Source organism: Antennarius striatus, chromosome 21 (genome assembly GCF_040054535.1).
Source record: "Antennarius striatus isolate MH-2024 chromosome 21, ASM4005453v1, whole genome shotgun sequence".
Lineage (NCBI taxonomy): Eukaryota > Metazoa > Chordata > Actinopteri > Lophiiformes > Antennariidae > Antennarius > Antennarius striatus.
The window spans coordinates 12,827,838-12,850,519 of record NC_090796.1 but is presented as its reverse complement, the minus strand read 5'-3'; the positions used below and the strand labels follow the sequence as shown (position 1 = coordinate 12,850,519).

Below are 22,682 nucleotides of genomic sequence, written 5' to 3'. Positions count from 1 at the left end.
TTGATATTTGCCATTACAAATGACTCCTCTCTTAGTTGACCAACCCCCCGTTATTCCATGAATACTGTATCTAGTTTCCCTTTGAACCCGCAGGACCCTGCTGTGACATGCGACAGAGGAACTGGTCAAAAAACCAAGGAAGTGAGCCTGCCAATAGACTTGTAAAAAAGCCTGCAACAACTGCAAGCAACGTGGGGTACAAACAGCACTGAATTGACCTCAAACAGAGTGGAGGGGAGGCGAGGGGGGCAGGTTGGCTGAAGATGTGCGTGTTATCTAAGGAGAAAGACATTGACTCCTGCATTTGAAGAGAGACCTCATATTTGTACACTTTTCTGTGTTCATTATTCTCTTTTCTCCTCATTACATTCTCCAGCACTATAAGCAAGGGGAACTGTACTGATACAAAAGTGAAAAACATCCTCCTCCTCCTCCTCCTCCTCTCCCACAACTTGACATCTGTCTCCGTGGTGTTGGCTGCAGCATCGACTCTGACACCTCCAGATGGAGAGCCCGCTGGGAGCGCTGAGGTATTACCAGCAGAGATGGCAGGGATCACACCTCTGGAATGAAGTCCCACACTTGTTTTCTACCCCCGTCTTTTATTATTTTTTTGGTGTGTTGTTATATCTGTCACAATTCATAACGATTGTCCCCTTCCCAGTCCTCATCCTTGTGACTCATGTGAAGAGGAAGTGTTTGGTTCATGAAGAAATGCATGGCAACAAACCTCTCAGCCCTATTCTAATTTACAGTAATGGGCCGTGTGGTATTTCAACTGTAACTTCTATTAGTAGAACTGTATTAATTTTTAATATAGTTGTGAGAAAACTGCACACTCATGCGGCTATATTTCAAATGACTACTGATTTACATTTCCTAAAAACATCTTTCAAACGCTCTGGACTTCTAACAGTTTTCACAAAGCAGAACACTGCGTATGTAAATGGTTCTCAATGTCTTTAGTCTTAATAGTAAAAGCAATACCTGCAAATGTGTGAAGTGTGAGAGGGCTGGTGTTGACTTCTCTAAGCCACTCTGGTGTCTTGACAGATTGACTCTGCATTCATTTGTGCCTGAACTCTGTGTGAACCTCAGCTTTAGGAAAAAGGGCACTAAACAGGCCAGAGTTGCTGGGGCAGAAACTGTGTGCGCAAACCCGACACCCAGTGCAAATATTGAAACTGCTGCCCCATCAGATGAAACTAGGTGGTCAGGACCAACAACAAGCTTAAGGTGAAGCCAGAATTAGCACTGAGATGTTCAATTATCATCTTATTTCCTGGTTTTTTTTTTAGTATGTGACTCATATGATGGACAATAGTGTGTGTCAACTGTATCCAAGAAGAATTTTGCTAACAAATCAGGGTGAGACCAGGCTCCCTGGAGTTTGTTGTCATGTTTAGAGCCCCTGGAGGTATTTCGAGGTGAAGAGGTCACTAGAAACCACCCCATGTGTTGAGAAAGATTCCTCTTGTCACCTTATGCAAGGGGACTTTAGAAGGACTTTGAATTGAAGTAAATACGGGCAACAAATTTGCAAAAAGGCTAGAAAAATCATATTTAAAACAATTTATTATACGCATATATTTTAACAAAGGTTCAAGGAACACATTCTGTAACAAAAAAATAGTTCCACTTGACTTTATCAGTGTCGTTACAGCCTAATTTTTATTATACATTAACAGCAAATAAAAAAAGTTTCTGTTGTAGACTTTATTCGGCTAAAATCATTTCAACAATCCTTGAAAAAATACCCTGTAAATAAATAGTGCAAACAATGACACCAAGTAGCCTACTTCAGTGCTCCTACACAAAACATTCGTTCTCAGCAGCCAGTTCAGAAGTCAACGCACTGTAAGCACATGAGCATACGCAGACATACACACTCTATAAGTCAACATGCATTTATAACAGTTTTTCTGGAATGGTGTGACTGAGGTAAAGAAATGGAGGAAGGCTCAGGTTCCCCCGGCAGTCATATTTATTTTATTAGTCGCATCATGGTTCACAGTCTTTCCCTTTTGCCTTTGTGGAGGACAGTTTCTCGATTGGTGCCGGGGTGCTGACCAAAGCGCAGCCAAGTTTCTCTCGTTTTTTCTGCTTCATCCTGCGGTTCTGAAACCAGATTTTCACCTGCGTCTCGTTGAGCTCCAGACTGGCAGCGACCTCCACCCTCCGTGCACGCGTCAGGTATTTATTGAAGTGGAACTCTTTCTCCAGCTCGGTCAGCTGCTTGGTGGTGAAGTTGGTTCTGATCACGTTGTGTTGGCCGGGAACGCCGAACTCTGACAGTACAGCTGAGGAAAGACGTGAATGAATGGATGACAAAGAGGAGCATGGAAGTCACGGACCTGAAGCGTGGCGTTTTGATAACAATGTGAGAGGATGGATAAAAAAAAGATGCATATTGTTAGTTCTCATATAAATAACAATTAAAAACACTTGGGCTCCATTTTAACAGCGCGTTATTTGCGCTCTTTACTTCCAATCTCAGTTGTAATTCTAAAATTTGTCTAAGGATGAACGAACCTGCTTTAGGTGGATTCCTCTTCACTTTCATCCAATCGAATGTTTTAGAAGGTTCTTCCACATGATCCAAATCCCTCTCCTTGCTTTGAAGTGGTAACCTCGAGTAAACGTTCTCAGAATATTCTTGCAGCCTCTGATCCCCGTTGCCAAAATGTGGATACTGGTTTCCTGTAGCCACTCCGGACCCACAGCTGTCCCCAGTGTAGGGAGCCATGTTTGTTCCGAGGGGTGAAACTTGCGCGTGGAGGTAGCTCCGGTCCTGCTCTGGTGCGAGGCCGTACTGGTGATGTCCGTACTCCAGAGGTGGTCCATACATGGAGCTCCCCTGTGTTGCAAACTGTAGATCGAGGTTGACGTGTGTCTGGTGGTGCAGAGAGAGACTAGGGGTTTGGTGTGACGCAGAAGTTGCAGGAACTAAACGGCCGTCCTGTGCGTAACTATCACTTGTTGCGCACGAGTTAGAGGACACGTATCCGTGATTTAAATTTTGGTATCCGGCCTTGGCACTAAAAATATTATTCCCTCGGTTGCACACGGGATAGTCTAAGTAGGAGTTCATCCTGGACCTGGGCCTTTTTGTTTGTTCACAAGTGATCAAGACTGAGAAGTCATTAATCGGTGCTCCCTCTGCCCTAACCTTCTAGGTAGTATGTCAAAGCTGTAAACTATGCCTTCTACCCTCATATCACCTTCCTGACACACCATGTGACCCGCTAAACACCAATGGCAAAGGAGCCACAGCACTCTGTCATGTTTGCGAGCTCGTCCATCAAACGGCTCGCATTTACATGACAAATGCTTCAATCAAATTCACTCAACCATCTGATAAGAACATCACAACTATTTTTAAGCTACGGTGTTAGCACAGCTCCAAATGACAAATTAATGGCACATCATAAAAATAATTGCAAATGGGTCAAACATAATAATATTTGTAATAGATGCATTTGAATTTGGGTGATAAAATAACTGCTTTCAAAAATGAGGAAACAGAACCCACATTATTATTATTATTATTATTATTATTATTATTATTATTATTATTATTATTATTATTATTATTATTATAGGTTTAGTTAATTCATATAAGGTGTGCTTTTGACGTGAATGTGATTAAAGTAAAACAGAATTATTGCCATTTTTTAAAAATCTGGTGATAGTATTAATTTACATATAAACCTATTAATCCTTTCCTAATGCATTTTTAGTGGTGTTCAAAATTTTCTGTGTATCACTAATTTACCGGTAATTCTCAGTGTAGAAAAAACGCATTTAGTGAAAGTATTGAGATTCAGCACTTGCTATAAATTTATCTAAATGGTCAGCTGCCTTGCAGTCTTATTGCAAAAACACAACTAAAAAAAACTGTCGACAACATGCATCCAGAAAGACTGACTCAGAGGCAGCGCAGTGCATTCGGTCATCCATCATGCGCTCTTTTAAGCACTGACAGCCTGTGTGGCCCTCTTTGCCCATAAAAGAACAAAGATTCATTTAAGAGCCATATAGTTTGTTTTCTAGCTTCTTTTTCGTGCATGTGTGTTGGCGACACAAGAGGACAACATTTTTCTAAACTTCTCACGTCTGCACTCCTTAATTAAGTTGCAGTTAGTGTGATATTAGAAAAGACCTCAAGTGACAATTAAGCTTTAAAAAAAAACGCAGGGAATGTGGCATGTTTTCCAAAGTGTGAACTGCATCATAGTCGTCTTCTATTTATATACTGGTTGCATTTGCTATGGAATTTCTATGGAAATTATGTTTTTGTAGCAGAACAACCTTCTGATTGAAGCTACACAAAACTGAAATGCAGCGTCTTGTAATGTCTCTGAAAAATGTTTCTTACACACCGAACCTATAAGGATAAATGCATTTATTTGTCTAATGTACATCTAAGCAAAATACATAAATAAATAAATAAATTAGACTTCATACTTGGATGGATTAGAAGCTTAAAAGAACAGGCTACATAATGAAAATGCACTCATCCAGACATCATTGAAGTCTTCTATAAATTAAAGGGCTTCTGTTTTTGTAGAGCTGAGAGGATTCATAGATGAGTCAGTTTTGGAGCTCGCATAATTCTGTCCTGAGTGCAGCTCTGAGGAAAATATGTCCCGTTCTGACCCACGTTTGTGTCTGTAGTGTGTGTGCTGTCGTGCGTGCTGTACCGCATAAACAGCGGGTCGTGCGTTAAGTCCGGAGTTGGGTATTTGGAGTATTGTGCGTCGTACGCCGGCTGGGTGTGGTGTTGTCGGGGCTTGAGCGGAGGAGACGCCGGCTGGTAGTCCCCGCCCAGATGGACATAACCCAGGCTCGACAGAGTGGGGCTGCCCGCGGCGGAGGGGGAAGACGGGGAGGATGAGGAGGAGGTGACGGTGGTCAGGCTCTGCACCCGTTCGTCTTTCTTCTGCTTCATCCTCCGGTTTTGGAACCAGATCTTGATCTGCCTCTCCTGGAGGTTGAGCAGGCTGGCCATCTCCACCCGCCGCGGCCTGCACAGGTAGCGGCTGAAGTGGAACTCCTTTTCCAGCTCCACCAGTTGCGCGCTCGTGTACGCGGTGCGCGCTCTCTTGGAGGATGGGTTCGCGCTTGGATTCTTGTCATTGACGGTGGGGTCTGGAGACGGAATAAAAGGAAAAGGGCTTTAGATACAGAATGTAATTTAAGGAAGAGGCTCATGACCACAGGGGAAAAAAATACTGATTTCAGAATTATTTGGAAGTCAGAATGCTGTTTTGAAATTCCAAAAATATTTCTGTCTGAACTTAGACTTTCTTGTCAAAATTCAAGCTTTAATCATCTCAGAATTTTTCTTCATCTGCTTCCTTTCACCAAAGACCTATTTACCTACTTTATTTTATTAATTGTGTTTGCACATTTTATTTTTATGATATTTTATCGATATTCTGATAGATCATTACTGCAAAATAATATGAATGATTAATTTAATTTTACTTTAAAAAACATGGTAAAGATGGATAAAGACTGGCTTAAAGCCAAGGTGTGTCATCCGTGCCTGACTGTGGCTTCTTTTTCATGATCTTTTGAACTATAACAAGAGAAAATACAGCACTGGTTCCTTGACTGACTATTAGAACTCCTACAGTCTCAGTAACAAAAGGAAAGAATAAACGTAAGCTAATAGAAAATAAACCGGCATCACAAGCTGATTTCAATCAAAGGTGTAACACAGACTTCTGGTGGTCACAGGTTGACATGTATGTCACTGGTGACCTTTACAGTTCTCAGCAAATGACAAATACATTTGTTAAACTACAGCAGTTTATAAGCGGATTTGAGAGTTTTACTTTGTCTGAATAAGGAGATAATGGTTACATTTAAATATCTACTCATTCTTAAATCCTCTGAGACAAATTTATGGTTTGGGGGTGTACACGATTGATTGAAAGATTATCTGTTGCTATGAAAGATTCATTCAACTGAAAATCTTTTTTTAATAAAAACTTGCTTTTCCATTTGCTTTGCTTGTTCATATTTAGCTCCTTCCCTCTTCTTTCTGTCATTGTATTTGTATTATTCTTGTTTTTTCTCTTGTTGGTTTTGCAATAACAACAGTTGATGGTTTGTTCTGAAGGTGCTAAATGGTGCTATCTCTGCAAATGGCATCCGTCTTTAAACGGGGCCACGGTGTGTTTATCCTCCTGCTACATGCCTGTAGCTCCATTAATAGCCCCCTGACCTTATGGACCTGAAAAGGAGAAAATATGATGTAATATCCTCCATTAAGTGCTCCTTAAAGGGGACATAAATGAAAAGGCCTATTTTGAAAACAATTGCTGCCTGTTACAGACCTGCGTTCCTCCTGTGCTTTTGGTGTCTGGACTCTTTCATCCAGGGGAAAATGTCTCTGCTCATGGGAAACTTGGAGTTGTGATGTTTTGACCTATAGGGAAACGCGCGCATAAACGTCCCCGTTTGCGCCAATTGTTGGTGTGCGGCTGCTTTGTGGCTGCAGTCAAATCCACTGACATCATCCAGAGACTGACAGAGGTATTCGTGCTGCTGAATGTTCTGCGTCGCGGTGGTTTTCTGCATTTCCATGAAATGTGCACCGGGCCCCCTTTTGACCTTCTGACGGAGCGCTGGCAGCCAAATGTCACATGGCAGGTTTCCAGACTGCCCTGGGTTTCTGGCCTGAGAGGTTCCAGGAAAAAAAGAAGGAGACAGAATCAGGGAGGAGACCACATGATCCATCTTATCAGCTCAATAGTACGGTGACATGAATAGCAAGCCTTTCCAGAACAGAGGCAAATGGAAAATCAAGATTTTGGTTGAGATAAAGCGTGTGAAAAACAAGAGGCTGAGGATTATTTCGGAAATGTGAAGATAAATTTAACTATTTATTATTATAGTTGATAACTGCTATAACATAACACTGTGCAGACCTCATTGGCCCATAAAGCCTTATTTCTCATTATGTTGTAGAACAGCTAAAATTAGTTATTTTTTGTCATAAATCTTTCTTTGTCTTTTAAAATTAAATGACAACAAGAGCAAATGGTACACAATGATGATGATTATTGTACATACAGTTCAGACACAAAGAGGCCCATAAAATTGCGTGAAGATCCTTCATGCTAATTTAGGATTAACACATTTTTTAAAAAGTTTTATGAAATTTCAAGTGTTGATTAATAACATTCTTTATTTGGCCTTTGCTCCTAGGACAATTATAAGATATAGTCAACCTATAGCTATACGATTTAATTTTTGAATATACTATTAATTAAAAAAGATCAATTAAAACAAGCCAAAGAAGAGTTCTTTGTGCGCTGCAGCTGCTTTATGGCCTGCACCGAAGTGAAACAGGACAAAAAAAGAAAACACCACCCACGATTTCTCTGAAATTTAATTCGTTTGACATTAAACAGGCCAGAAATTGTAAAGCAGCTGTTTTGAGGAGCACGAAAGAAGCAGCGAGAGAGAATAAGTCTGGAGGCATGCAGCTTTATGAACTCTGGTTGAACCGCGGCTGGAGTCACGCTCGTAAATCATAAAGACACATAACTCAGTCCGCTGCACAACAACCGACTGCCTTACTTTCACAATTCACATTCGTCCCGCACCGAAACTATCTACACGGAAACAAACACACCGACTTTCCTCTCACCTTTTCCTTTTTTTTTTTTTTTTAATTATTTGGATAACCTCCCAGATTAAAATAATCCCTGCCGGAGAAGCGGCTCCCGCGTCGGAAGGTGTGATGATGGCGGTGGGCTTTGCATGCTGGGGTGAAGCGGAGTGGACAGTGTTTCTGCAGCTTACACCGCCCCGCATTTCTGCACAATGTGTGTGTGTGTGTGTGTGTGTGTGTGTGTGTGTGTGTGTGTGTGTGTGTGTGTGTGTGTGTGTGTGTGTGTGTGTGTGTGTGTGTGTGTGTGTGTGTGTGTGTGTGTGTGTGTGTGTGTGTGTGTGTGTAAAAAGGAGCTGATCATGCAATCTCAGTTTCATAGGGCGATAGCCTCCGCGTTTAAAACAAGACGCAGTTTATTTTTATTTTTATTTTTATTAATGTAGAATTGACTGCAACCTTAACTACGCGGCAATTAGAGCGAAACGTAAATCTGAACACGTTAAAGTGGCCCGAGAGAGGCCAGAAAAGCTGAAATATTTTGGCAGTGAAGCCCATTTTAAATGGATTTAGATAAGTAAAATGGTCTTTTAAGAAGACACCTCCCAACGCCCATGGCAGGAATTTTAAATACGACGAGTCAGAAAGCTTGTTTTTGCATTTTATATCTGCATTCTCGGCCCAGAAAACAAGTTCATATATGAACAAACAAGCAGCTACATCTCTAGTCTCTTTAAACAGTCTTGGGAACTTGTCCAGCGCTGTAATAATAAATTCAAACAACCCATTTAGGGCTGATGCCAGAGACGCCATAAATTACTCCGCCAAAGAAAGCTATCAGTATTTTCTCTTGTGTTTTTTTTTTACACACTCACATACCAAGTGCATTACGTCTTGTTTATGTAATGAGATTTTTTTTTTCTAATTTAAATGAGTGATCCGATGGAGTCATTGTAAAGCACTAAAGGGAAGACGGACAGTGGTCAGCAGCAGCGTCCATTAAGTCTCCGTGTAGAAGTTTGGACATGGTGAGGCCTGGGCAGGAGCTGATCGGGAATCAGCTGGATATGGATCGATTTGCGGTGCTTTGATCACTCAACGTCATATTTTCCCGATCCCGTTGGTGAGCCCGGCGAGGTAATATTTAACCAAGCACTGTTAATGAATGCAAATGACCACCTTTGATCTCTGAGCTGTGTATGTTCACCCAAATGAGCAGATCTTTGGTAAAAGGTTCGGCTTCACGTCCAAAAGGAGATTCGTGGCTTTGAAGATGAGACACTATGGCACATTTAGTCTTAAAAATCTGAATATGTATGCATGTGCGCCCAGCTGCCAGTTTATTAGGTGTCTACAACTAATTCAGTCCAATTCAACAGACCTGCAGCCTTTTAGGATACAAACAAAAAGAAACTGTACAAGTTCCAATTACTTAAATTTATTACGGGTTATGGGTTTCTGTTATCAGGGAGTAAAATAAATACCGGCAAAAACACGCTCTAATGAAGGCTCGGTCACGTGGTTTAAATCTCCGCTAATTTCATAGCAGATCTTATTGTCGCACAACTTAGAGAGAATGCGTTTTGTCCTCACCAATTACTGCACATGAATTAAGCTATATGCTCCATGTACTACGCGCAGGCCTTTGTGGGCCATAAATTTGACAGATGGCCTGGGAAGATAAGAACTGCTGGATAAATACAAAGAAAACTGCTCTGCTGACTTCAAAAGGTCTAAATTGTCCTTTCAGGGAGAGAAGAGGAGGAGGAGGGTCGAGCTGGACACACAGATGGACCGCCACCGCAATGAATGTGGTGGAAATACAAAATCCTATTTGGTCACTGTGGGTCATATTATTATCATTCAGATATGACAACATCCCTGAGACGCACTTTACATCCTGTCCTCATCACCATGCCGAGCTCCACACTCGTCATTCTGCCTGTCTGATCCCTGATGGACATGTGCACACACACACATACACACACCCTCCCCACTTTCTCACCCCAACACCCTCTCCGCCCCCACCCCTCCAGTCTGCAGGCCTGCTGACAAATGCAGCGCACTGCCACTCTTGTCAATTAGCTGCAGGAACCACGCGTCCACAAGGAGGGGATTTATGGCTCTGAATTAATTTAAAGGCAGTTGAATCAACAGAAGCAGCAACTTCACTTCCAACAGACAACGCAGTCGATACATCATATGCTGTGAAAGAACCATTGCTTTAATAAATATGAATAAAATTTTAAAAAATTACAGGCTTTAGTTGGAAAAAAAATGTCAAAATTACAAAATCCCTCAGCTAAATGACTGAGTCGGGAAGAAAAATTGATTTTACACACAAAAACAATGACGTGTATATATATTAGATATTAGCAGATTGAGGCTAAGTGTTAATGCATGTACTTGTAAACAACAACAACAACACCCTATAGCAAACCATTAAAGGAGTAAAAATACTTGACACAGTTACACTGATATAGTCATTATTATTGAAAATTAAGCTTATTATAGCCAGAACACTCTTCACATTTGTTTACTGCCAAATTTAAGTGTGTGATAACCCATTCGCATGTCTACCCCTCCTCCTGAGTCATTTTCCTCTCAACTCTGCACGTTTGCTCTCAACACCGTAAAAAATACACATTTATTAAACTTACTTTTTTCTGGTAGCTCTCATCCCCTCGTCAGAGCTCATTCTCAGTCTGGTCTGTCAGGAGTCTGTTAGAGCTGTTAGTTGAGGTCCTCCTCACATTTCCCTGCAAACTAAAACTCCTCCTCGACTACAGGCAGTGCAGTGAAAAGAAGATAAATGATTTGCTGAACAATGCCCCACATTGAAGGCCTGTCCTGCAACTTTCACAGATGTCATATTCTCTCCATTGAAGTGCAGCTAGAAGGAGAAAAGGGAAACAGTCAAATCTGGTGAGGGCCTCCGGTTCCTCAGACAGAATCTTCTGGATGGACACCAGGAAACATCAGACATGTTTGCAGGTTATTTAACACAGTAACACACAGAATGAGGTAGCAATTAGTTTTTCCATGGCTCTGAAATGATTCTTGGGTTTTTTTTTCCATCGAGGTAAATTGTCATCACCTACATACTCCCCAAGATGCGAATTTGTGGCTGCTGCTATATTTACACAAACTCGGATCTACAGGGTATATATAGATGACAGGTTGGCATCCTGTGCACGCAGTTTCCAAACGATTAATAATGTACAAATATTGACACACAAATTCAGGAACAAGAGAAGCTGTAGCTCTCTAAAGACACACTCTGTACGAACTGCAATGTTCCTTTTTAACTGTTGTTCAAAAAATGATTCAGGTCTCTTAGATCACAACAAATTCTGGGTTGCCATGTTGACTACATTTTTTTTAATGCTGTTAACCTTTTATAGCATCTAAGGTCTTAAATTATACTAATAAGCATCAAACCTGTTATGTTATTAACTAATAAATTGTTATAAAAATGAATGTGTGGGTAATTAGAGTTCAATACAGCAAGACCTCTGTTGTAAATGTTAATAAATCATTGAAGATCTAATAAACCCAAATGGGAAGTGATTCAGTCCAGCAAGTCTGAAACTGTTATAATAAGTCATTAATAACAACCTTGTGGTCACTGGTGCTTTTGAAACTCTCACAACATGTCAAGATGAAAAGTAATGATTAATGCTGACAAAGTGTAAGACATTATCTAATGATTTATTAACATTTAACAAAGTCATTAAACTAAAAAAAAGCACCAGATATGCTCTCATTCTATATATTTACACAAGGTTAGATATTTCACAAATGACCTTTAATTGATAGAAGAAATCATGAGCATATTAATGCAAAATGAGTATAGCAGCTTTTTAACTGTTAGACATGGCCAAAGGCTACATAAACTACCAATCAAGCCCCCTCCCTCTTCAGTATCTAGAAACTTTATTTCACTGAGGAGTGGCAAAAATATAATGAAATAATATCCATCAGATTCAATGACTTACAAATAATGAGGTAAAACTAGTTTTACCTCAACGCTGTTATGTGAGTCCAATGGTTCCCATCATACGGTGTTGAGGTCTGGTAAAGGGCCTCTACATAAATCTTCATGGCCATGACGTGATTAATGGACAAGAAAAGAATAACAAACATTCTCGGCTACACAGAGTTGTACATTTATGTACATTCATTAAATATTTGCTTTTGTAGAATATTAAAACATTTGACCTCTTCTGGTCTAAATAATTTCTTAAATTGAAAGAGTTTGAGAAATGTTCCGTTGAGAGTTTCTTAACAACTCACACAATTGGTTTAACTAAAATTTCTATTTTTTTTAATGATGAATCTTTATCTTTGAAGAACAAAACGTAATTACAGCTTATTCATGTATAATTTGAGCATTTTCTTCATAAAATAATTTCAACAATTCTGCAGTATTTAGGCGATTACACTCATTTGGTTTCCGGAATAATAAAGTGTATAATTGAAACAATCAGTGTCTCAACAGCCTTGTCCCATAATCAAGCCCGAGATTTTTGGAAGTTCCGCTTCAAATCCAAGAGTCAAGGATGAAAGGTCTTTCTCCCAATTCCACTGTGACGAGATAAACACTCTCGGAGTGCATGTTTTTCCTGCTCTGCAGCCTACACACCCCAGATGATAAGAGCTCTGGCAGGCAGAGGGGAAAAAGCCATCCATCATCCGGACCGGTCTGAGGCGACCTCTGCTGGCGGAGCAGCCACATCGCATCCCTGAAAACAGCAGCTGATGGTGAACTCCCTCAGTCTGACAGATGTTGAGCATCCATGACACCATAAACCGGCCTCCCAAAACCGCTCTAGGTGTCATTTGTTCCGTGTATTTCATCATAATGATTAAATAAACGAGATAGCTTTAAATGGCGTGTTTGAATGCCGACATGAAGTTCCATGAATTTCACTTATTCATCCTAGTTGTTGCATAATAGCTTTTTTTTTTTAACGTTCAATTTTAGAACCGATTTGGCAACGTAATCAGCTAAGTTGGAACTGGAGCTGCACTGGGAAACAGATTTTGTTCTTTAAAAAAACACACACACGCATGAGAGTTTAAAATACTGTTGTGCTTTCATATTTTGGCCTTTCAAATTCTGCTCTCTCTGCAAACACTTACAAATATCACACGATCCGCATTGCAAAAGCAGAGAAGACGAAACAAGAGTTAAATTCCGTGATGTTTACGCAATGATTTTGCAGTGATTTACATCCAAACCAGAACGCACAAATAAAATTAATTCGAATTTAAAAAAAAGAAGAAGTATTTCTCGAATGTGCAAAATACACATTTCTTTTCTGCTGTGCGTTTGGATCGTGACAGTGCAAAGTCTGGCAGCAGTGCGCTTCCTCCTGACGCATCTGCGGCTGCAGTCCATCGTCTACTGACCCGGCGATGATCCCCGTCGGTATGAATAATGCATGAGATCCGGGTACAGATTACCCCTATCAATATGCAATACTCATTACGGTGGTTAAATTGCCACTTAATAGTTATGAATATGTGGAAAATGTCTGGGACCCATATAGCCCACCACTGATTTGAACTTTTTTTTAAACCTGGAATGAGTTTGAGGAGACTTTGAAAATATTACACAAGTCTCGTAAAGCCTCCAGTTTCCTGAAGATAATATCATTATGCTTTATTAGTGACGGGCAGACAATGCGAGCAGCCCGCATAGCCTGAGATTTCTTTATGTAAAGTCAGTGAAGCCTATGTCCAGCTCAGAGTTGTCCGAGACTTCACCTTTGGCCGCTTGGTGACTCGACAGATTCAAATCAATCACTCGAGGACCTCGCTCAAGTTCGTTTCATGTCAGTTCCATAAAGCCTGGAATTAGTTAGTTTCAAGGGAGAGCTTTAAAAAAATTTTTTGTACGTGCACAAAAAAAAGGTACTGTGCGAATCTTTCATTTTTTTAAGCACAAGATATTTTTATCTTTATTTTTCATCGCTGAATAAAATGATTGATAAAGGCCTTTTTTCAAAAAGTACAAATTCAGACATTTTCTTTTAACCAAGTCAAAAATGTCCAATAATTCGTGTTCTTGTGTTTAAAATGTTGACGCAATCTGGATCAAATCATGGGAGTGTAATTATTGTTATTAAAATTTTATATTTTAAAAACATCAGTAGCTCCAATAAAAATATTATATATTTAATTTGACAGTTCAATAACACCATAATATTTTTCCACCACATATTTTTCACAAGTTTCCCAACACCTTTAAACTCTCCAAATATGACTGGTCATCTCTTCCTTCCCCAGTCCAGCCTTTTCCAGTCCCATCCATGCAGTTAAGCCGTCACTTTCATTCAAGGTTGTGAATTATATAGTACATTGTCTACTCCCCAAAACCATAAAACCAACTTTATGGACCTCACGTGACTTTTCACAGTCTGTAAGTAATATAGGCCTATACAATCTTTGGCAAGGAGGGATTTTTACCAACTTCACCCTTGCCTATATACCTGTAAGCCCCTCTTGTTTTTGGATTGTATCACCAACATTTTTCCTACACTGCAAACGCGCATCTCGCAGCCGAGAGTTCAGAACAGGTAAGTTTGAAAAAGTTGGATATTTGTGTTTTCTCTGTCACTTTGTTTCTTCAACCAAAATCCAAAACATAGCATAAAATCGGGTTGATTGTTGTGACACTTTTTGTAACTCTACAAATCCAGGTTGATCACTCGCGGACATTAAAAAAAAAAGAAGGAGAAACCAGTTATTGCGCATGCATGCAGCTCCATCTGGGTGCTTGAAATCGCTAAATATGACGTGACTTTTATTTGCATTCATTCTAGTTGATCATACAGTCGAGACACGTTCAAAGCAATTGAGAGAAACTTTATTTCCAAGCGCTATGAGTTCACTTACAAATACAAAAAGCTTATTGGCGAAAAAAGCTTACATCACTGCCTATCCACAGAATAACCCTTTGCACTAAAAATTTATCACATTGACAGGTTGAATACATTTGCATTGCTCATAATTAGTTCTAAACAATAATAATAACAGATGCACAAAATATCCTAGAGCTACACATCGGCTTGTTTATGAAAGTTTATGGATCTGGCCACAAGATCAAAAATAGCAGTAAAACTTACACTAAAGCGCTTTGAATGGCCCCGAAGTACATTAGGTTTACATTCAATGAAGAGCAGCATATGGTTTGGAAACTTTTTTTTCTAACTGTACAATGGATTTACTCCTTTTAGACCGTCGAGAAGTCACAATAAAGAGCTCAAGTGGAAACACCTTCAAGAGAGAGCAAAAAGCATGGACATTTAATACCCCCAATAATATTTACATCATATTTTTCCAAATAGGACATCTAAGCTATCATAGAACAACAACAGTCAACTAAAAATGACCACAGAATACTTATTTTTCTATTACAATAGCATGCTGGAAGGTGCTGCGCTTTCAATAGCTTTACAGTACTCATGGATTTCTTTATTTTTTTTCTTGTCTTTTCTGTTTTTTTAATTTTACGATTATTTTACTCTCCCCCTCCCAAAAAAAAAAAAAAAAAAAAAAAAAAAGTTATTCAGTTGTGGAAGGCGCTGCCTCCTGTTACAAGACTCATGCTTTTCAGTTTATTGTCCTTCTTCCACTTCATCCTGCGGTTCTGAAACCAGATTTTGATCTGTCTTTCGGAAAGACAAAGGGCGTGGGCTATCTCTATCCTCCGCCGTCTGGTTAGGTACCTATTGAAGTGAAACTCTTTCTCCAGCTCTAGCGTCTGGTACCGGGTGTACGCAGTTCGGGCCCTTTTCCCATCAGGTCCAGTCATATCTACAATTTTACAGAAAATCCACAAAATTAGCAACTGCACTGAACAACAACAACAAAAACGGGTTTGACTGCTAGACTTTTTTTTTTTTTTTTTTTGGAGGGGGGGGGGCTTCAGCATGAGAGTGTCTAATGGACAGAAATGTCTCAACATGAAATGAGCTGATGCAGAATGGAAGCATGCAAAACCATCACGACACATAACAACACTCCAGTCTTAATTAATTATGCCTTTCTTTATCTCAAAACAGTCGTCGACGACCCGTCTGAACGCTTTGCCTACATTTAAATGCCCAAATCCACGTCTCACAAGCCGTCCTCTCTCAGGCTCCAGCGGTAGTTAACCTCAACCCCAATCGAAAGCAAACAATCCCATAAAGACTTAACAAATACAGCCTTTTTTTTTTTTCAATCATCCACACCGATCTGCTCACTCATGCAATAACTTGTCAGATTTATAACACATTGTCAGCGCGACATCCTTCAAAACAAATATATATATATATATTATTAGAAGTGCAAATATACCATGGCTTATGTGCAGTTTCCGCATCCATGGGAATATTTGTGGCGTTTGGCAATCATTTGACGTGGGAGTGGACGAGGTGGCATTGGGGTCCTGGTGCTGCTGCGGCTGCTGCTGCGCCCGCGGTGCCGTGCTGGAGCCGCCGCTGCTGTGCGCGCCTTCCTCGGTCTCGGAGGGGACGGTGGTGTCCTCTATCTCCGTGAAATGAGCACTGTTGCTTTTGTTGAGATTGTTGGCGCTCGAGGTCGTGCTCCGGTCAGAGGGAGGAGAAGGGCTTTTTAGTTCCAGAGGCTCCCGGCTGGCCGTGGCGCACGACGGCGGTACTGGATCTGGAGTTGAGAGCGAGCAGTTGGGCGTTTGTCTGTAACGGGCATCCGGCGCGAATCCCCGGGCATCCTCTCGCACGGCCCCGAAGTGGCTGCCGGTGTTCGTGCGGTTCACGGTTAGGTCCATGCCATTGTAGTTGTAGCCGAAAGACCCGGAGTGCATGGTGCCAGGGTCTCTGAAGGAACCGCTCACAGCACCGTTAGTCCCATAATTTAGTAACTGATAGTCGGAGCCATTTGGATAGCGCCCTGAGAACGAGTTTACAAAGTAAGAGCTCATTTGCTTGGATTTTTAAAGCCTCGATTTGTAGATCTTTGTCGCTATAATCCTGTGTGCTTGCACGATTTATGGATGCAATCATGAATTATAAGCAATGAAGCCCTACTGTACTTTGCCAGGTATGCGGCCAAATATGGGAGAGCGTTCGGGAATCACGTGCCTTTGTTGACCAGTCGTAAATCCTCACTGATGACTTCAAGAGGTAATTCATGCTCCATGGTTACAAATGATGACGAAATAATGGTCGTTAGGCTCCAGTCAATGGTGCCTCCCCGCTGCGCCCTGAGAGCCTTGCAGGCAGAGAGCGCCATCTTCCGGACAATGTTGGTAGCGCCCCGCCGGGACTCGCTGTCAGGCCCTGGAGTCATCCATCATTTATGTAACACGCTGATAAAATAGGCCACAAAAGGCTCAGGTAGCACATAATAAAGACGAATCTGCTACACAGCTTCGCAGTAACGTTCAGCGTGTCAAACTGTATTTTTTAAACCTTACAGTGGTTTTATGAGAATTTATGGTTTATTGTGTCCCCAGAAGTACCCTATAATAATACGAATAATAGTAATAGTAATGATAATAATCACGGCAGTTGTAGCATCATAGTTATACGCATATTTATCTTGAGCACGAATGACACCACAAGATGTTCCAATATACATCAAAAAGCCTTTATTTCTATTTACAATTTCCTAAACAAAATATTGCACAAAATATCCAGATGTGCATTGAACACAGGTGAACAACAATAAATAACATAATATTTCTTATATGTACAAATGTAAGTATTGATGGCACAGCTGTAAACAACACGCCTATAATAGAACAACTACACCACAAGATGTACAGTGAAGGACAAAGCTTCTTTTAATGTCATGAGGACAGAAACATCATAGAAATCTAACTCAGTAGGCCTACGATAATGAGGTAACAACATTGTCAAAAACTAAACACTAAAAATTATTTACATTTTGGCCAGTTTTGCATAGTCCCCTAAAAATAATAACACACGAGCACAAGGACAAACAGAGGAGGACCTGTTTTTAACCTAATGCGGACATTATTACCGTGCAGATACTGAAATAAAGTCTATCACTCTACACGTTTCTAACATGGGATTTGCAGCACTTTATCTACAAAGAAATAATACATCATTTTATTTTAGGAGTGTGCACACAAACACACACAAATGCCTTTCTTTCAGTGTCTCTCTAACTCTTCTTCTCCGTCTCCTCCTCCTCCTCGGGTGTTTTTGAAGGATTAAGGAGTTTGTTCTCCTTTTTCCACTTCATCCTGCGATTCTGGAACCATATTTTGATCTGTCTCTCCGTCAGACACAAGGCGTGGGAGATTTCTATTCGGCGCCTCCTGGTCAGGTAGCGGTTAAAATGGAACTCCTTCTCCAGCTCCAGCGTCTGGTAGCGGGTGTAGGTCTGTCGGCCCCTGCGGCCACTGTTGCCAAATGGACCTGAAACAAAAAAAATAATTAAACGATTAATGATTCAGTTCTTTTGTCAAGGGAGGTTTATATATGTAGGAGAAAAATCTACCTGAGACTGCTCTCAAAATCTAGAGTAGTGAGTCTGGCAAAAGATAATTTCTTTGATGCATTTAAACTCTAAATGAGTCTTAACACATTTTAATATCTTTTTTTTTCGCGTGTAAAGTAGTGCTCGTTGAATAAGTAATTAAGTGTAGGTAACAGTACATGTGTTTATATATATTTTTTATTTTCCCCTATATTATTGTCAGAACAGCCTCTTCCTATTTACGCAAATGCGTCACAATGTCAGCTAATTTCTTGTAAAATAGTCTGAATGCGTCAAAATGTTATATTTTCTAATAACATTTTTATTTTTGCCAATGTCACACCTTATAGGAAGGTCACGTCGGCTAATATATTTATTTTGATTGGAAAAAATATAAATTAAGTCATCCATGGAGCTACAATAGGTTGTACAATACAATGTGTATACTTGATGTGCGTAAAAATGACCCCATTGTGTGATTTCTCTCTGATATGATGACTTCTGTACCAGTAGGGGTGCTCAGTCACTCAATTTGCGCAATAATGAACAAACCTCTGGTTCTAGTGAAATTCACAATGCTTTTGTTTTTATGTTGGTTGTGATTAATCGATGCTGAAAGTGTAGTTCGTGTCTCCCACACAGAAAAAAGGCCCATTCCGTATCCCATGTGACAGTAGCTCGGGTGACTGTAGGCCAAGTCTGTATGTGCGTGTGTGTGTGTGCGTGTGGTCGTGTAGTCCATGTATGTGATGATGATGTAGTAACTAAAGCCCAGAAGATCTGTGCAAAATCATGAAAAACTCAGTTTAGCGCTCTGTCCTGCAATATTTTGATGAGACTATTCTGATGTTTTGTTTTGTTTCTCTTAATTTTTGTGTCTAAATGTGTTGATTAAATTTAAAAATTGGTACAGGGCTCTCGTATATTAGCAGCTGTAGCTGACGGGATGCTCACTTTATCAAGCAAACGGGACTTTTGCGCTGTTTTACCTCCAGGCTGTGTAAGAACAACAGAGTTCCGACTTTTTTTTTTTTTTGTACTCACCGGCGGAGCAGGCGTTCATTCTCTGCATCCACGGGTAGATCAGAGTGGAGGACTTGTCGTCAATGCTGCTGCTCATACTGACAGCCTGCTCCGGGCACTCCGCTTTACGCTGCTGATGCTCCTGGGTGACAAACAGCGGCTGGTCCTCACGGCTCGAGAAAGCGCACGAACCCTCCGCGTCCTTGTAGAAAGTACCGACCGGGTTGTAGTCACAGGGCGCTCCGCCGCCGGCCCGGCCGTAGATGGCCGCTGCACCCGTCTGCTGGTAGTAGGATGCCGGGTAAACCTTATCCTGCATGTTGGCTGCTCCATATGTGGCCGCGTTAGAGTAGTGTCTTAACGGATCGGTGTATCCCGAGGAATATAATGGTATCTGACCCAGGAGAGAGTCCTGTCCTCCCGGTAGAGACACGGGAAAAGTTGAGTTAACAAAATAGGAACTCATTGGGTGGACAACGGGGTGTATATACTCCGGAGGAATATGATTTGTTGTCTTTTATAGTCCAAGTGGTTTTGCCATTACTTTATCGGAGATTTGGTTTTTGCTGAAGGGGGGGCTGTGAGGTGCCACTGAATACAGAGGGGAAGTGTACCATCTGATCAACCTCTGGCCAATCACCGCCGTCTGTGCTTGCACTATTGCACCCATGGGGGGCTCTTGTTGCGCGCAGGGGTCCCCGGTGAATCGACGTGAAGCGCTCCAGCCTGTCTATACGCACGCTTACGCACACGGATGCTGCGACTCAAAGAAAAGCACATAGGCCCGCACCTAACAACATATTATAACTGTTAACGTAAAGTTCTCGTTTTACGCAAACAGTCAAGTGAAACAGACGGACTCAAACAGTAAACAAGCGCGCAAGCAGTCGGTCGTCTGTTTTGCTCTCTTCCTCTCTCTCTTTCTCTCACACACACATACACACACAGATACACACGCACACACGCACAACGCAAAAACCCAAAAGATCACAATGAAAACAATTTATACTATTTATTTCACTTTACGCACGAATTACTGGTGAGCGTCTCATTCCCCCTCCTCCTCTAACCTTCACTCCCACCTTGTTAAATTATCAGCTGTAACTAACAACCACACGAATAAAACATTGTAACCCTAATAATGAGTGTTAATGAATCCTAATCGATTCACAACAAAGAAAATGCGCCACTAATCTCAACACTTCACTGTTTAAAGGGTGTTTAAAGGCTCGTCCTCGTTTCTGATTGAGCATCAACTGTCACTGAAGTCCATGAAGACGCGCAGAGAGCGGGAGGGGAGGACACGGACTCCACACAGACCATCAGCGTCGTCATCACCATCATCTTCACCAACGATTACCAGGTGAAAAGTAATTCACTTTTGTTAAAAAAAATCATGTAAGTATGAATATCTGAAACAAAGCATCTACCGACATACTAAATATACGTGGACACAAGCCAATCAATCATTATATAATCTATAAGTATTATGTGATATTCTTTATATTGTTTTCAAATCCACCATTAATTGAATAAGGCTGACTCAAATTTGGCGCCTGGATTCGCATTTCAAGCACCTTTACTCAGAGCAACGTCACCAGACGCATGCTGCAAACCTGTGAACTTGCTAAATTGACTACATCATTGCTAAATTATTTCAAATCAAAAGGTATATATTCCCAAATTTTTCCAATTTTATTTAAGAATCCACCTTAAAAAAGTCAATTGATGCGACAAAATGGAGCAGCACGTTCTTAAACAACGTGGGTATTTAATTTATTGCAGCGGTTTGAATTGATTGGGCTGAAAAGAAATATTTGGAGGAGTTTATATGATATAAAGAATCAGTAATCGTGCACTCCTGACGATAATAGGCGTATTTATTATTTGGATAATACGCGCGTTTGGGTTGTAATTCAAGCGTTTAAATCTAAAACTCTTCATCTCTGGCTTCAGTCAGTCGACGGCACTGCGTCTCAACCAGGCCGCAGCCCCCGCAGCCCAACAGCTGCTGTGGCTATTTAGAAAGTGCTAACAACCAGACTCTCTAATAAAACAACTGTACTGACAGAGACAATCCCATGTTTTCACATGATCACATGGTGGTGCACTAAAAATGCAGCATCAAACAAGACACAGAAAAACACTGCAGAGGCGCCGGAAAGCACACAAAATGCTCAAGGCGGTGATTATTGGCCCTGTGTGGGTGTAGGTGTATTTCTGTGTGCTTGTGTGTGGTTTTAACAAATATAAACCAAACAGAAATCGAGGAAACAAACCTGGAAACATATAGAAATAGTGCGAAAAAGGAGAAACAAGGGAGCTCGATAAAGGCGCCAGCGCCGCGCATTAACAACAAACAGGATTTCTGACGCGGCTTACAAAATAAAAGATAAAATAAATAAAACTAGTTGGAATCATATAAAATATACAACTAATATGAAAAGCTGGATAAACCTAGCTGATTTTCTATAAGCGAAAGACGCCTCCGCGAACACACAGGGCCTGCATGACCGTCATCAACATCATCATCATTATCATCATCATCATTAAGTCAAGCCTGCGTGGCCTGCAGCCCTACCACGATTATATAACAGCATTAATGTCATACAGGCCTCAAATATGTAAATATGAGATTATTTTCTGCTATTTTGGCGCATATTTTGAAGTCTGCTGGCGCTTTTGGAGGCGCAGCGGCAACTCGCAGGTTAAACAAATCAGCAACTAGTTGTGAATAGCTCACAAAGCGCAGGAACGAAACAATGACTGGATAATTGCCATTTCTTAAAGAGTGATATTCCCATTTCTGGAAATATAAACATCAGGCCTACAGTGACAGTTCAGCCACAACAGTGCAGCAGCAGCGCACTTGTGCGGACTTAATCGCCTGCGCATTAGAAACGTGGTGCCCTTACCTTTGTTGATAATCCATCATTCCCCGTGTGGGTGCCACTCCACGGAAGCTTCTCTCCCTTCCTCTCAGTCTTCTCCCCAGATTTCTTACTTTGTTCAAGAGATTTCATGATAGTAATCCCACCATCCAAGAGAGTGATGATCCCTCATTTTCACGAACATATAGCTACACAGGTAGGGCACTGTTAACATGGCGCACACAGTCACACATCGTGCGATGGAGCTCCATCGCCCATCTTTTGGAAAATTACGCACGCGTCAGCGACCGGCTTCCCACAAAAAAACACTTGGTACGCGTAATGCATATACAAAGAGCCAGGAAAAAGGTTGTGTTACTAGTGTTAAGTGAATGAGCGGTGGAAAACAGCAGCTGCAATATAACCTCATGGGAAATAAGTTCCCATTCCTGCTGTCCACATGACCGCCAGCAACCAATCCCTGAGCCCCGCGAGTCGTAAACTTCCATGGCAAAGTTGTAAATTTTCATAAACAGCAGCCGTTTTTGTGCTTTAGACATCTTTCTCATCGCCATCTTTATTTTCTCCAAGGCCCGAAATGTTTAAAGGCGATGTAGGATAACAAAAGAGAGTGTGTAGATGAGGAAAAGTATTCTTTAAGACTGGCGCTCCTCTGGACGTGG

At 41.1% G+C, this 22,682-nt stretch overlaps 3 protein-coding genes across 5 annotated transcripts; all 3 read right to left on the bottom strand.

Annotated features, from left to right (window-relative positions):
• Window positions 1–1,725: 1,725 nt before the first annotated feature.
• On the bottom strand, window positions 1,726–3,463 carry hoxb1b (homeobox B1b). Its single transcript, XM_068305861.1, has 2 exons — window positions 2,533–3,463; window positions 1,726–2,300 (listed from the first exon to the last, which is right to left on the bottom strand). The coding sequence occupies exons 1-2, from the start codon at window positions 3,089–3,091 to the stop codon at window positions 2,002–2,004; spliced, it is 858 nt and encodes a 285-aa protein (XP_068161962.1). The 5' UTR covers window positions 3,092–3,463; the 3' UTR covers window positions 1,726–2,001.
• A 925-nt stretch (window positions 3,464–4,388) lies between these two features.
• Window positions 4,389–22,352, bottom strand: hoxb6b (homeobox B6b). Of its 3 annotated transcripts, XM_068305708.1 has the most exons (4): window positions 22,045–22,131; window positions 10,288–10,410; window positions 6,348–6,690; window positions 4,389–5,151 (listed from the first exon to the last, which is right to left on the bottom strand). In XM_068305708.1, exons 3-4 carry the CDS (start codon window positions 6,595–6,597, stop codon window positions 4,583–4,585), a joined length of 819 nt encoding a protein of 272 aa, XP_068161809.1. In that variant the 5' UTR covers window positions 6,598–6,690; window positions 10,288–10,410; window positions 22,045–22,131; the 3' UTR covers window positions 4,389–4,582. The 3 variants fall into 3 exon arrangements, with proteins under 3 accessions (XP_068161809.1, XP_068161810.1, XP_068161811.1); XM_068305709.1 differs by lacking the exons at window positions 4,389–5,151; window positions 6,348–6,690; window positions 10,288–10,410 and adding exons at window positions 17,395–18,045; window positions 19,151–19,541 and having other exon boundaries at window positions 22,045–22,352; XM_068305710.1 differs by lacking the exons at window positions 4,389–5,151; window positions 6,348–6,690; window positions 10,288–10,410; window positions 22,045–22,131 and adding exons at window positions 17,395–18,045; window positions 19,151–20,546.
• On the bottom strand, window positions 14,575–16,580 carry hoxb5b (homeobox B5b). Its single transcript, XM_068305707.1, has 2 exons — window positions 15,977–16,580; window positions 14,575–15,451 (listed from the first exon to the last, which is right to left on the bottom strand). Exons 1-2 carry the CDS (start codon window positions 16,578–16,580, stop codon window positions 15,204–15,206), a joined length of 852 nt encoding a protein of 283 aa, XP_068161808.1. The 3' UTR covers window positions 14,575–15,203.
• Window positions 22,353–22,682: the final 330 nt, after the last annotated feature.

Excerpts from the sequence above, each read along its gene's own strand:
- hoxb1b (XM_068305861.1), bottom strand. The coding sequence starts at position 3,091 with ATGAACTCCTACTTAGACTATCCCGTGTGCAACCGAGGGAATAATATT. Across the intron at positions 2,301-2,532 it reads GAGGAATCCACCTAAAGCAG|CTGTACTGTCAGAGTTCGGC; the intron begins GTTCGTTCATCC and ends GTCTTTCCTCAG.
- hoxb6b (XM_068305708.1), bottom strand. The coding sequence starts at position 6,597 with ATGGAAATGCAGAAAACCACCGCGACGCAGAACATTCAGCAGCACGAA. Across the intron at positions 5,152-6,347 it reads AAAGCACAGGAGGAACGCAG|ACCCCACCGTCAATGACAAG; the intron begins GTCTGTAACAGG and ends TTCCGTCTCCAG.
- hoxb5b (XM_068305707.1), bottom strand. The coding sequence starts at position 16,580 with ATGAGCTCTTACTTTGTAAACTCGTTCTCAGGGCGCTATCCAAATGGC. Across the intron at positions 15,452-15,976 it reads GAAACTGCACATAAGCCATG|ATATGACTGGACCTGATGGG; the intron begins GTATATTTGCAC and ends GTAAAATTGTAG.